The sequence below is a fragment of the Staurois parvus genome, unplaced genomic scaffold (genome assembly GCF_062004578.1).
Source record: "Staurois parvus isolate SC_StPar_1 unplaced genomic scaffold, SC_StPar_1.0 ptg000020l, whole genome shotgun sequence".
Lineage (NCBI taxonomy): Eukaryota > Metazoa > Chordata > Amphibia > Anura > Ranidae > Staurois > Staurois parvus.
In genome coordinates this window covers 12,464,927-12,480,016 of record NW_028317816.1, presented here as the reverse complement: position 1 = coordinate 12,480,016, position 15,090 = coordinate 12,464,927, and the positions used below count along the sequence as shown (strand labels likewise).

The 15,090-nt window shown below is 38.4% G+C and overlaps 1 protein-coding gene across 1 annotated transcript in view; it reads right to left on the bottom strand.

The window, feature by feature from the left end:
* The window catches only part of CNTNAP2 (contactin associated protein 2), a 2,186,758-nt gene that overhangs the window by 1,077,996 nt on the left and 1,093,672 nt on the right, over nucleotides 1-15,090 (bottom strand). The window contains exons 6-7 of the mRNA XM_089687345.1: nucleotides 12,112-12,296; nucleotides 3,512-3,655 (exon numbers count right to left, since the gene is read on the bottom strand). Of these exons, the coding sequence (XP_089543471.1) occupies nucleotides 3,512-3,655; nucleotides 12,112-12,296 (329 nt within the window). The remainder of the gene's footprint in view (nucleotides 1-3,511; nucleotides 3,656-12,111; nucleotides 12,297-15,090) is intronic.

The following is a 15,090-nucleotide window of genomic DNA, read 5'->3' as shown; positions in this document are numbered from 1 at the left end:
AGTAGAATCAGGTGAATAAACACACCTTTTGAGCTACAAAAAATGTACATCAACAATCAATTTTAAAAGAGCTTGCATATTTGTCCAACTATTTTCTGATATCCTTTCTTAGCTCCATGTAATCAGTTGGACTGGGACAGCCAGAACTATGGGCCAGATAAACTCTATTGCTTTGCATAATGCTGTCTGTTTAACATTGTGAGCATGTTTACAAGATGGAAGGGTACAGGGATGACAGTTTCACCATACTATTGCCACTGCATTGTCCAATAAGCAGGTGGACTTGGGAGCAGAATCTGAGCAGCCACCTTTTTCCTATAGCACCCATGTGGAGTATAATAAACAAACTCTAATATTATGTTTTTTTTTACTTGGAACTGTGCTTTAATATAAATAATAAAGTTGTGGGAGAATGTTAATTTGTACTTACAGGTATATTCCACACTATCTATAAATGTATCTAACATTGTCTCTTGAATATTAAAGCAAAGCTACGCATTTTCCAAGTTTGACCAGTATAGCATAAGGCACATATGAAAATTCTTTATAACGCATGGATTTTTTTCTCTCTTGCTTTCTATGGAATAATCCACAGACCCCCCCCCCCAAATATCCACAGACAGACAGCCATATAAATACTGATTGTCTTGTATGGAACAGCATTCTACTGCAGGAAGAATCATTATACTGTCTGGGAGATGAAATCCAGACGTATTCACATTTAAAGCAAATGTAAAGGTTCCATGGGGAGGACCATGAGAGCTTGGCAGATGACATTAAAGCAGATCTACCACCTTTGTTAGTAGGCTGTGATCCCCTGAAGACATGTACTGCCACAAAACCAGTCAGGCAGAGCTTACCTATGATGTCATTGAGCAACATGGCGCCATGTTTTTGATGTAATTCCTGTCTATGTCTCCCTTTGGGAGTATAATTGCTGATTAAAAATCTATGCAATCTGTGATACTGGGCCATGGAGTTTTTTATGTGGGTTTTTTTTTAACTATACCATCATGGTGATTTGTTGGTAGTCCACTGGAGTTTTTGCAACGTTGCAGGAGCCATTATATCAGACCAGGTAGTGGCTACTAGAGGTAGATCCTTGATGTGAGATTGCCCCCAGGTTTTTGCCATTTGCCTATTGGATCTCTTCATGCTTTATTAACCTCCTATAACGTAGATCATTCCGGTAAGGAGTAACTCTATAGGTGGTGGGATACCATCACAGAATTTGTTGAACAAGCTGGTGACTTTTGGACTGCTTATTTCCATTGTTAAGTCTATTTTTTATTTTGTTGTGTATGAATTGCACATTGCATTTTAAGCATTATTTTGAACAATTATTTATTGCGCTATATGAGCACATTATTGCCTATGACTTTTGGTAATGAATTAGGCAAATATTGTATGCATCTTTGCACTTAACCTCCTTGGCGGTATGATTCCTTCCGATTTTTTGTGCTGAAAGCGGTACCATTTTTTTGCATGGAAATAGTTTTTTATTGTAGGCTGTAATTTTTAGGAAAATTTCCCCACAAATCATTATCACTCAATTCTGTAAGTGGTTCTGATTTACTATCGCTGTTCTCTAGCCGGTCTAAAACCGCTTTTGACGTAAAGGGACGTTTTTTGGACGCCATGGACTTTTCTAAGTTTCCAGGCAGAAAGAACAGACAAAATGCAGGCAGGGCACAGGACAAAGCACTAGGGACAATATGTATGTGAAATGGGATGAAACAGCAATGTTTTACTATTTAAAATTGAAAAAAAAAAAAAATGACATTTTTTAAATTTTTTAAATTTGCTGCCGCCACCTGCGCCCGTACGTCCCGTCGTCACGGGGACCGGAACACAGAAGCCGGATGCCGGCATCGGCCGGAGGAGATGGCCGGGGACGCTGCAGGGGACACATCGTGGGAAAGAAGGACAAGGTAAGGGACAAGGGAAAGAAGGACAAGGTGCTGCAGGGACCCCCAGAGCAGCGCCGCATGGTAAGCCCGAGTGTAGCTCGGGGTTACCGCTTGTGGTATAGAAATTCTACCCCGAGCTACACTCGGGAAAACCGCTAAGGAGGTTAAAGAGACAGTGTACTGTTTGCACTATCTCAACTTAGAAGTTGCACCCAATTCATTAATTAATCATATATTGATTTAGTGATGTATTTTTTTCTGACAAATTCTTTTAATTGAGTTGTTTTTGTGTTTTTATGAATTCTACTATTAAACTTTGTATAGGAAACATCCTTGTTTTTTAACCATACCATGTGGTTGTATTCTATGAGTACCTATAAAGTTTGACTCAAATTAAATGTTCCATATGATATATTTTGGATGTGGTGCTCTCATGAGTGCTGTCCAACTACCCTTTGTGTCTAAATTTTAGAGTTGTCATGGAAGCAAGAGGTGGGATTAAAGTGAAACTCAAAAACAAACATTTCATATTCTACAATTTGCCAATCCTTAGATGCCACGGCTGCAAGAGTTTTCTATTTTTTTTTTTTCTTTCATTATTTTTACCTAGTGATCTTGACATTAACACACTTCTTGTCTTAGGATGACTCCCCTATCCATGGAGGAGTAATGGAGACACCCTTGGACAGAAACACTGTCTGAAGAGGGTTGTGTTAGATGGACTAGTAGCATTAGATGACTTTTACATAAGTTACAAACAAATTAAAGTCTAATACCATAAAATTTAAGTAGTTACAGAAACAGTTTTGTTCATTTTGGGATAAAAGATTTAACGATATAAATAAATATATCATTAAATAAAAGCTGACTATTGTATGTAACCTTGTCAGTGTTAAATGGTTTGTCTCAAACTTCAAATTTTGCTGCACAGCTTGGCCTGTTATTGGAAGTTGAAAAATAATAGTCAAGATCAGCAGGTAAAAAAAATACAAAAGTTACAGGGCAAACTCAGAAAAAAACAAAGACAACTTTGTAAATGCTAGTGATAGTCTGTATTTTATATATTATTTTTAGGTTTTGCCTTTAGTACCACTTTAAATCTTCCAATGGGCACAAATGTTTCAATGGCAACTGTCTAAGATGGGAATTATCTCCTCTCAATTCCTGTTGCAACTTCATAAAAAGAAGTGAAGGAAAATGTCACCAGCAGGCAACACACAACAAAAATAACTCAGAAAATGTTTTAAATATACATATACTTTAAATATAGCTATGAAGAATTGCAATTTATTTTAAATTAATTTCTTTATCATATTATACAGTAATAATACTACCTCATTTTTTTATAATAATTACTGGACACAAAATATGTTTACGGTCTTAGCTGGAATTACATACTTTCTATAAACATTATTCAGTATATCCCATTTTCCCTTTACCTTTTTTTAAAAATTTTTTATTATTAAACAGCACTGTAGGAAAGCAGCCTTGCAGTTTCCAGGCCATACTTAAAGATCACTTTGTTGTACTAAAAAATCTTGCTGAATAAACACTATTATGCTGTATGCATTCAGGGCAAGGACATTAACGTCCCAACTCACCACATTGTATGAGCTCATCTTCCTTCTCCTGGCAAGGTCAGTGATGTTAAGTGCATTGTATTTAATGCTTTCCATACAACCCTTGAAATTTTTTACACCATTGGAACTTGGCTTTCCACTGGAAGGCATACCTCCGAAGGTTAACTGTTACAAAAGATCAAGAATGATAAGTAATGTTCAGATTTTTTCCACATTAAAGTAACTTCTTTGGTTGTTTTGTATTGTTATACATTTTAATGTAAATAAATTGTAGTAGCAGTCTTTAAACTGATTTATGGAGTTACTAAACACAGAAAAGCTTTTACACACAGTAACCAATCAGATTTAGCATTTCAGTTCCCTAGAGTGGACTTAGAGAATGAAATAGGAAACCTAATTAAATACTATGGACAAGAGTTGAATAATTGTTGCTGTAAATTCAAGCATTAGCTAAAAAAATATATATATTTTCCAAAGGCACAAAAATATTCATTAAACAGTTGCAGGCATCATAACATCAATTATAGCATTGCTATATTTTAACATTTTTGGTAAAAATAATTATCCTCATTCAATACCCATAGTCCATAAAGTTTATTAAACATGTGACTGTTTTATTAAAGAAACGGCGTACAATGTCTTTGACAATATGCACAATCATAACAGTCTGGCTATACAAAAGGTTTTCTTAATCTAAGGCCTTGTTTATATTTGCAGCCGTGATTACTGCACTTTTGAAGAGCGATCTACGGAGGCATTTGGCAAGTAGCTTAGAGGCAATTTGGACAAGATATGGTTAAATTAAAGCCCACCCCACCGCACTGCTCCGCAGCTGTGTATAATACACTAGGTTACAACGAAGTTCCAGCGCAGCTTCATTCACTTGAATAAGTCATGTATGGCAGCAGTACTCTTAGTGTTCATATTGGGGAACATATAGCCAACATTAGGAAGGGGTTTCCTTCTCACACCTTGTCTAAACATTTTGATCTATATCATGGTAAGGATCCATCTACCCTTAAAATCATAGGTATAGAAAAATACACTCCCCATTGGAGGGGAAGTAATATGAAAAGACATATTTCTCATAGAGAAACACGCTGGATTTTTTACCTCAAAGTTATTTGTATCATTTATTTTTTTTTATATATTTTTAATATTAATACTTTGTATCATTTAATTATATTTAATGTTTTTAGTACATTTCTTATGTACACTGTATACATGTATTTATGTTTTTGTGGTAACACAGTTTCAGTTTATTATTATTTTTATGTTCAGTGAATTTATTTTACACATTTGTAGCGTCCTGGTGTATCAATAAGATGGTGATAGCAGCCATTCTGATTCACATCAGGTGTTTTCGCTAGCATGCTAAATTGTTCCAGAGCTCCTCTTTCCTATAAATATAGTGGCGGCTGACATTGCACGACTGTTCTCCAATCCCAGAGGATGACATTTTTGGAGAAACGCGCGTCGGGAGCACAGAGGTGAGCACAGAGAAACACACATGTGAAGGAACAGCAAGGAGGGGGAGCACTCTAATTTGCAGACCTGCTCCTGGATACACCGGAGGGACCCAGACCAGATCCTTTAACGTCCAACACCAGGGGGACCCCTAAGTGGAGAGGATCATCAGCCTCATACACAGCTGAGGGAGGGCCACCCAGTATCGGATGACATCTGGATCATTTATACACAAAGGCGCATATTTTATGCGGGTCTGGTGAGTGCGCATTGCTTTATCACTTTCGTGCACGGATACCAGAACCAAGTCACCTGAATACCTAAGTCACCTGCATACTTGAGCACCTAATCTCTGTCACCTAATTGAGGAGGACTTTTTATTGATCGAACTGATTGAATACATGTCATTATCTATATATGTTTAGCGCTGCACTTTATTTTATGTTTAATTTTAAATGTTTACACTGTCTTTATGCACCTTATCTATGTAAGTGCAATACATTAATACATTTTTTGCTGGTTTATCGGGATTGCACTTTGAAGTTTTCTTCTGTTTTACACCTTTCTTTGCATGATGTGGAGAGCTGTCTGATGTGATGGATTAATTCACGTGAACCTGCAGTCATCCATTTATCTTCCATTTATCTCCTTGATATGGCTAACTAGGGTATCAGTGTGGATCTGAACACCATCTGCTCGTTTGATCTCTTGATTTGAGATCAAAGTGTCTGGTAAGAGGCTGATTTTTTTCTTTTTTGTCAAGCCTTTGTGGACTCCTATGCACTTTCCGTTGGAGGATTTCTTTAGCACACAGAACTTTTTTTATTGTTTTATATCACACCTCGACTACTGTAACTCCCTCCTCACCGGCTTACCCCACCGCAGGCTATCCCCGCTTCAGTCTATCCTGCATACTGCGGCCAGACTCATCCACCTTACTAACCGCTCCGTATCCGACACCCCTCTCTGCCATTCCCTCCACTGGCTTCCGATTGCCCAATGGATAAAATTCAAAATGCTAACATTGACTTATAAAGCTGTTCATAATACTGCCCCAAACTACATCACCGTTCTGGTATCCAAATACCACCCAAAACGTACTCTCCGCTCCTCACGAGACCTCCTACTCTCTTGTTCCCTGGTCTCCTCCTCCCATACCCATCTCCAGGACTTCTGCAGGGCCCCCATTCTCTGGAACTCCCTACCCCAATCCATCAGACTGTCACCTACTCGCCTCATCTTTAGGCGCACTCTGAAAACCTATCTCTTCAGGGAAGCCTACCCTGCCCTCAGCTAATTACTGAACTCCTCCACTCTTCCTACCACTCCATCCCCCACAGCTATTTCCTCCTGTACCACTATCCCCTCCCTCCTAGATTGTAAGCTCCAAGGAGCAGGGCCCTCGTGTATTGAAACGTATTGTTACTGTACTATCTTGTGTACTGTCTCCCTTTATAATGTACAGCGCTGAGCAAACTGTTGGCTCTATATAAATACTGTATAATAATAATAATAATTGGATTTTTGGACTTTAATATATGAATGTGGACTTATATCATTTCAATTAATTTATGCACATTTTTTATGTAGCGGCATTTATTTGATTTATTATTGTTTATGATTTTTTACTGTACAGCACACTCATTTTTTATATGGCAGCAGTACTGCCACTAAATGTGACCTGTGGTTCAATTTTACCAAGCCACACCATGACTATGGCAGCATGTATTAATATGGCTTCTAGGTGGTTGTGGGGGGGGGTGTGCAAAAAAATTATGTATTCATTTTTTATTTGTTCATTTATTTATTTTGCAAACATATTTTATTGAAAATATATGTTGCATACGCTACAAAGATATGTCAATTGTACAGTGTAGGGTCCTATTTACAGAACCAGGTTCAGAACACAAAACAAGAGAAAAAACCATGATACATACAAGGAAATGTACAGCTGTAGGCTGACGTTGTAAAAAAGCCAAAGAAACATTGGGTATCAGATGACAAATTGCAGTCGTTAAACACAGGAGTGCACCCTCAGAGTAAAGTCACATGGAATAGAAGAGGGGGGAGGATAATATTGTCCGAGGGGCAAAAACAGAAGGAGAAGTAGAGAAGGCTGGAAGGGGAAGGGCATGTTTTATATTGAAGGGGAGAGAGTAAATATGAGACTCTATGGCCAATGAATTCCTCCTATTTTAAGCTCATTCCAGGAGTTGAGCTTAGCCAGTCCAGGGGGAAGGTCAGTTGAACATAGAGAAGAGAGAAGAAAAATGTGTGGGAGAGGGTTGAGAGAAGAGGAGGGTCGGAGGGAAAAACAGTAAAAGAGGGTGAGGGAAGATGAAGAGGAGCTCTAGAGGCCAGGAGGTACCACTGTCAGGAATCCTACTGGGGTTGAGAGTTTGGGAGAGGTTCTGGAGAAGTCCTGGGGGGACCATAGCAGGAGGTGACAAGGGAGATAGAGAGCAAGATGTCTTGGGAGAAGCGGACAATTTGGACTATATCTGTAGATTTATTTGGTGATGTACTGTAGCTAGGGGCAATGTTGTGGATGGCTTTGTATGTTGTGGTTAGTATTTTGAATTTTATATGTTGGGCTTTTGGAAGCCAGTGAAAGGAATGGCAGCGAGGAGTAGCAGTCGCTGATCAGTTGGTAAGGTGTATAAGTCTAGCAGCAGCATTCATAATAGACTGAAGGGGGGGGGGGCTAACCTGTGTAAAGGTAGGCCAGTGAGGAGGGAGTTGTAGTAATCAAGGTGGTATATAACCAAGGCTTGGATAAGTTTTTTTGTGGTGTCATTAGTCAGAAAGAGGCAACATTTGGAAATGTTGCAGAGGCTGAGGCAGCATGATTTAGATTTGATTTGGGGCCCAAAGGAAAGGTCAGAGTCTAGGATTACACCTAGCACACTGGCATGGGGGCTGTTGATATTAATGGTAATGTCATGAGTGGGGGATTGGGGAGGAGGAAATATTACTAGCTTGGTTTTAGAAATATTGAGTTTGAGGAAGTGGTGTGACATCCATGCTGATAAGTTGCTCAGTAGATTTGTGACACATGAGGTATTCAAGGGGGTAAGATGGGGAGTAGAGAGATAGATCTGGGTGTCATCAGTGTAGAGGTGGTATTGGAAGCCAAGGGAGGTTTTCAATTGCCCCAGGGAGGAGGTGTAGAGAGAGAATAGGAGGAGCCCAATTGCAGGGATTGGGGTACCCCAACAGAAAGATGAAGAGGAGCAGAGGAGTTGGTGTTGTATGTGATGCTGAATGTGTGCTGAGATAGGCAAGAGGAGAACCAGGAGAAGGCAGAGTCACAGAGGCTAAGGGAGTGGAGTTTACTGAGGAGGAGCGGTTCAACTGTGTCAAAGGCAGCAGAAAGGTCTGTGAGTATGAGTATGGAGTAATGGCCATTGGTTTTAGCAGTTAGTAGGATTTTAGTGAGTTTCAGTAAGGCAGTTTCAGTGGAATGTTGTGGGCAGAAACCAGACTGTAAGAGATTGAAAAGGTCATTGTTGGTGAGGTAGCAATATGGCTGTGGACAAGGCACTCAAGAGGCTTGGAGGCAAACTGGAGCAGGGAGATGGGTCTTAAGTAATTCAAACAGGTGGGGTCCCGCGAGGGTTTTTTACTCTGCAGGGCATTGCAGAGTTTACTGTCTACTGCACCTACATCTGTCATTTATAAAGTGCATGCCATAGTGTGGAGCCTGCAGTGCCCTACAGAGTGTTATCTGCATAATGCTGCAGAGTACGTACTATAATAGCAGGAGAGCTTGGTCACTTGACTTGGGAGGTCATATGGCCGAGCTTGCCTCCTCTTAGCATTTCTTTTTAAAAATTTTAATGAATAAGGTTTAATTTGCTTTGGAGTTCCAAAACAAGAAAAGCAGAGGACACAAGCAAGAACAATGATTTACTGTATTAATGTGCTGCTGTATTTTTGGAGCTAAGGCTAAGACTATACCACTGCTTTATATATGGGCATGGGCTCCTTATTTTGATTGAAAGTGCAAACCTTACATCAGACATTTTAATTTCTACAGATGCAGATCCTCAGGGCTCTGGCTTTGTTGTTGATAGCTTGGAGCAGTAGTGCTTAAGTGCAAGAGAGCTGCAAGGACTTGAGCAGCTGCCTTTTTATTAACTATTTGGTAGATAAACATACAGTTTTTATAACATCTATGCAGCCAACTCACAGTTGCAAACTACAGCAAACACCACTCATCAGGGTTGAATACCTGAACACTCTCCTCTAATCCTTTATTCAGCGGCTTATTGCATTCCTTTCATGTTACTATAAAGAGTGAGAATTGTCCTACAAAGGAGTCAGCAGTTGTATCTAGCAGGAATATGAGATCAAAGTGCCACCATTTTGGATTGCTATCATCAGAAAAAAATCCACCTCTGCCATTTAGATCTCTAGAGGAAACATTTTGTATAATATTAAGAACTGATATTTTCCAATGCATTTTGAGGTGGTGATCAGAGTAGTATTAAGCAATGTATCTGTTTGCTGTGAATTGTAAATACTTGTGACCTAGCCTTCTTATCAGGTGAGCAGCTCTAAGCCTCTTAGAGTGGAAATACCTGACAGTGTACATTTAGAAGCATGTTTTTTTTTTCCAGATGCTGTGCTCAGATCGTTCTGTAGAAAATTTCAATCAGAGACAGAGAAGTAATTTTACTAAAGGCAAATAGGCTATTCAGTTTGCAAGTGAATTTTCCCTTAGCTTATTGAATGTGGTGAAAATTCACTTTGCAAAGAATCATGTGCATGGAAAAAAAAATATTTTTTTCTTGTACATGATTGAATGATGAAAGTAAGCAGAGCTTCACTTCACTCACTAAGCTAAGGGGACATTTCCCTGAAAAGTGAACAGCCTTTTTGCCTTTAGTAAATCAATCCAGAGAATCTGAGGGCAAACGGTTTTTGCTGTGCTTTGTTTCCTTTAGGAAATTCATGGTGTTGTTTAAATTTTTTGTCAGTGGTGCTGTATTAAATGTTTGTTTGTAGATTGTATATACATATTAAATAAAAATGAAGAACAAAGATTTTTTTTACCCCTTAGTGACTAAGGGTAAAACAAATCTAAATGCCTAAACATCATTTTGTAACTTTGACATGTGTTAGTAAAGCTGGACATACTGGGGTTTATTTACTAAAGCTGGAGAGTCCAAAATCAGACTCCCTTCTGCATAGAAACCAATCAGCTTCTAACCTCAGCTTGTTCAATGAAGCTTTGGCAATGAAACCTGGAAGCTGATTGGTTTCTATGCAGAAGGGAGTCTGATTTTGGACTCTCCAGCTTTAGTAAATAAACCCCACTGTATCCTCCTAACTATTTTGTGTGTCCAGTTGGATTATATCTTGTTTTTTTTTTACAAATTGGGATTTAATTTGTTGATAAATGATAGCAGATATCTCCTATTTTTTATTATCAAGGGAAAACTGGCCCAAAATAGTAAAAAAAAAATATATATTTTTTTTTAATTTAGTGGTATATTTTTTTACTACTACCATAACCTACCACAAAAGAACAAAATAAATTTTCCTGCTCCTGACGATCGCAGCGATACCACATATGTGTATGTTATTTGTTGTTTGTGCCCATAGTGTTTTGAACCCAGAAAAAATATTGCACATTTTGCTTTTTTTACCATACTGTCACTATCTGATAGTATTTTTAAAAATGCTTAAAAGAAAAAAACTTGCACACAATGTATTGATCATGACCTTTGACCCTTATATTGACCTTTACTTGGCCCTGGAACTGACCTAAATCTAACATTGATCTAGGTATTCTTTCTTTACTTTTCCTATATTTTTAATGTATTTTTAATACACTTTTGTTTACATTCTCCTTACACGAGGGAAAGAAACAATGTTTCTCTCCACCATTCAGGGAGAAAAGAAAACATAGAAGTGGGCTGCACAGTGACCGATCACTGTGATAGCCAATCAGGTGACCTGGAAGTAGGCATCTCGGGTCCCAATCGTTAGTACAGGACCGGGACATCTCAGTGACAGCTCTGTATCTGTGCTGGGAGCGTGCTGTGCAGCACACTCCTAGCAAAAATACAAGTACGCATATACTGTATGCTGCCCAATGGAAAAAAGACTAGTTCTGTAAGACCACATATACTCATCAGCCACTTTATTAGGTACACCTGTTCAATTGCTTGGTAACACAAATTCATAATTAGTCAATCACCTGGCAGCAACTCATTGAATTTAGGCATTTAGACTTGGTGAAGATGACTTGCTGAAATTCAAACCGAGCATCAAAGTGGGGAAGAAAGGGGATTTAAGTGACTTTGAATATGGCATGGTTGTTGGCGCCAGACAGGCTGGTCTGAATATTTCAAAAACTGCTGATCTACTGGGATTTTCATGCACAATCTCTAGGGTTTACAGAGAATGGTCCGAAAAAGAGAAAATATCCAGTGAGAAGCAGTTGTGTGGACGAAAACTCTTTGTTGATGTCAAAGGTCAGTTTGGATGGAAATGATAAAAAGGCAACAGTTACTCAAATAACCACTCATTACAACCAAGGTATGCAGAATACCATCTCTGATGGCACAATACATCAAGCCTTGAAGCAGATGGGCTACAGCAGTAGAAAGCCAAACTGGGTGTCACTCCTGTCAGCTAAGAAGAGGAAAGGAAGGCTACAATTCGCATAGGCTCACCAAAATTGGACAATAGAAGATTGGAAAAATGTTTTCTGGTCTGATGAGTCTCAATTTCAGCTGCGACATTCAGATGGTAGGGTCAGAATTTGGCATAAACAACATGAAAGCACGGATCTATCCTGCCTTGTATCATCAGTTCATGTGCAGCTGACAAATCTGCAGCAATTTCTCCAATACCTTGTTGAATCTATGCCACAATAAATTGAGACAGTTCTGAAGGTAAAAGGGGGTCCAACCCAGTACTAGCAAGGTATAACTAGTAAAGTGGCTGGTGAGTGTATATGCATACTGTTGGCATCAACGGGTTCATATATAAAAAAAATCAAATTTCCCATTAAACTGATATCCATCCTTATGGTGCCTGCCATGGTGAGGATGTGTTTCCACAATAGGTCAAATTTCCTTTCTTCTTATTTTAAAAAAAGTTATTGTTATTGCTTCTTGTTTCTGCACATGTTTTCTTACCTCAAAATCCAGGTCTAGTTTAACAAATTCTCCATTTGTTTTAAAATGCTGCACATGGCTGTCAAGTGTCAGGTTAATGTGCTTCTTGTAGCGATCAATTATAACAGAATGCCAGTGATGATCATCTAGAAGGCTTCCTGTAGTCACTATGGTATTGCCATTAATATTTCCATATTGGTTACTGCCTAAAATGGAAAGAAAATAGAATTTGAACAATCAAAGTGAGAACTATTGACCTGCATTCCTTTTAGGTACTGAAATAGTTTTTTAGCAAAATGATCTCTAGGCTGGATTCACACCACATGTGCTGCATTTAACACGAGCAAACTTAACGGTACATTGTTGTGCATTGACTTCTGTTTTTAATGCATTTTTGTGCATCTCATTTTTCACAACAGGAGTCAAAGTACTTTATTTTGTATTACCTTACAATGTATTTAAATGCAGCATGTTCTATTTTTGTCCAGTGCACGCCAATGCAGATGGAACAGGACCCCTTGAAAAGAATGTATTTTTTACTTGTTTTTACATTGAATCTGTGTTGCATAACACTGTTCAATGCAACCCAACACACATGGTTTGAATAAATGACAAAGGTGTAGAAAAGCCTCTATGAGTCTATTGCTTAATTTAATCAAATTAGTATTCAAAGCTGTTGGATTGCAGCATTCCCAAGCTCATGTCAGCTAAAACTGCAATTAAAATTTACATGCCTTTAATTCCCAGCCCTCGAGATCCAAGATCCATAAAAATCCCATACAGGCCACAGAAGACTGTTTTTGGACTGATTAAATACCATGTTTCTTTTTTATATAAGTATTTAGAGGAAAAAAGGGGGAAATAAAATGTACATATTTGATGATTATATTAAAAGAGATGTTAAAAACAGTGAGGCCACAAATATCATTAATCATGGGCCTCATGGGGTAACAACTTAAATTTGTATTTTGTTTTGAGTAATTGGGACACTGATATATACAGCACTAAAATTTGAACCTAATGATTGCATGAAGCCATGAATTCCTACAGGTTTCTCCTGCTGACTTTTAATGTCAGTAACATATCGTGTAATAGCTGGAGCTCAGCAGAAAGGGACCTGGGAGATCAACATTTCTGGAAGTGTCGATTGCCCAGCAGACTTTAGTTAATTTCCCAGGATTAGAGAAGCAATTGGAGATATGGGCAAAAGGAAAGGTGAGTATGTTATGTGTTCCTTTACAGGAATGACTTGCTTTAAAACATTTTGCATACCCAAATGGTCATTTAGCACTTCCACTGCCAGCCCCTGTGCTCCACTTTTAAGCCCAGCTGGCCAGACCATTTTTGCAAATTTTCCATTGCTTTCTTATTTTTACCTTACAGCTTTCAGAGTTTGTAAAAGATTCCCCTAACAATATATTTTCCTGAAAGCACATGACCAGTAGAATAAAAAAAGATGCAACTGATTTTAAAGGCACCGCAACATTTGCACAAATGTTTATCAAAACAATATTTTTGCTATGAATACACAACAATAATTATTAGCAGATAGAAACACAGCAAATTTGACAAAACTCCTGCTAAATTCCTACTAAATATAAAAGCTTAACCTGTATTGAATTAATAATTAACAAATATTTGTACATTTTAAATTGGGCAATTTTGCAAACTGGTGAGAATCGGAAAAAATGCAATTAATTACAACTCTTTAAAAATTTGGAGGTTTTAATTTTTCACTTACAACTTTCACAGTTTGTAAAAGACCCTCCAAACCATATATTTTCTGAAAGAACATGACCAGTAGAATAAAAAGATTTGCACACAAAACCACAATGTAACTTACAAATAAATTCCTACTAAGGTCTTGTTCAATGGGGTGTACTAAAGTGTATGTCCATGGAGGGCCGTGTTTAACCACATGGGAATAAACAGGTATTCTGTGCATCCCTGTGCAGGCAGACCTATTCACGTCAACTGGGGCGCAGAAGCTGCGAGGACAGATTTGATATTCATGCGGGTGTAGTTCCATGGCCCCAAATGCAGACAGTGTGAGTTCATGGACATACACCCACATGGATATCAAGTTGGGAGCAGTGGCTGACATCAATTGACATCAATGGGGACTGCCTGCATGGGGAGGCATGGAACACTAGTGCATCCCTGTGCAGCTAAAAATGACCTCACTGTAGTATGTCCCACATGAATGAGGCCTTTGGCCTGGTTTAGACTTGCGGTTGGGGGCAGCAAAAATACTTGGTTGAGCTGCATTTTTGCTGCCTGCCAAACGATCCACTTAAGTTGCAATAGGCAGTGGATAGGGTGATGATGCCATCATGCTTCAGAAGCAAGGGAGAGTTAGATGCATGTCTTTTTATTTTTATTTTTTACAACTTAATTTTTTTTTGTAAAGGTATCTTTAATTTTTTTCATTTATTTTACGTTTTTTTTGGGGGGTGGGGGGTGGCTTTGAAGAAATATCAGGGGTCTAAAAAGATCTCCAATGTCACTTTTTGTAAAACAGAGAAATGGACTAAAGAAAGCTGCTCTTGCATGATGCACGGGGTTGCCATTCATTCTGAATGGCACCCCCATGCATCTGAGCCCACAGCGCAATTGTGGGTGTGAGAACCGCACTTTTTTTTGCATGAAACACCACCACGGCAGTCCATTCAAATGAAACAGCCACACGGCTCACACTAGTTTTAACCTATCTTTACTATTTCTTTCTTTCTTTCTTTTTTTTACAGTTTAATTTTTTTTTAATAAATATATATATATATATAATGTTAATATTTTACATATTTTTTTGGGGGGGAGGGGGATTTTGGAGAGACATCGGCAGTCTAAACTGACCTCTAATGTCTCTTTTTTGAAACAGAGAAAGAGACCGAAGACTGGGCTGCACTGAAGATGATTGAGATAGGAGTCTGTATAGACTTCTTTCATTCATAAAATTAACATTAACAGGCTTTACTATGTTTAATTCACAAGCTGAGAGAC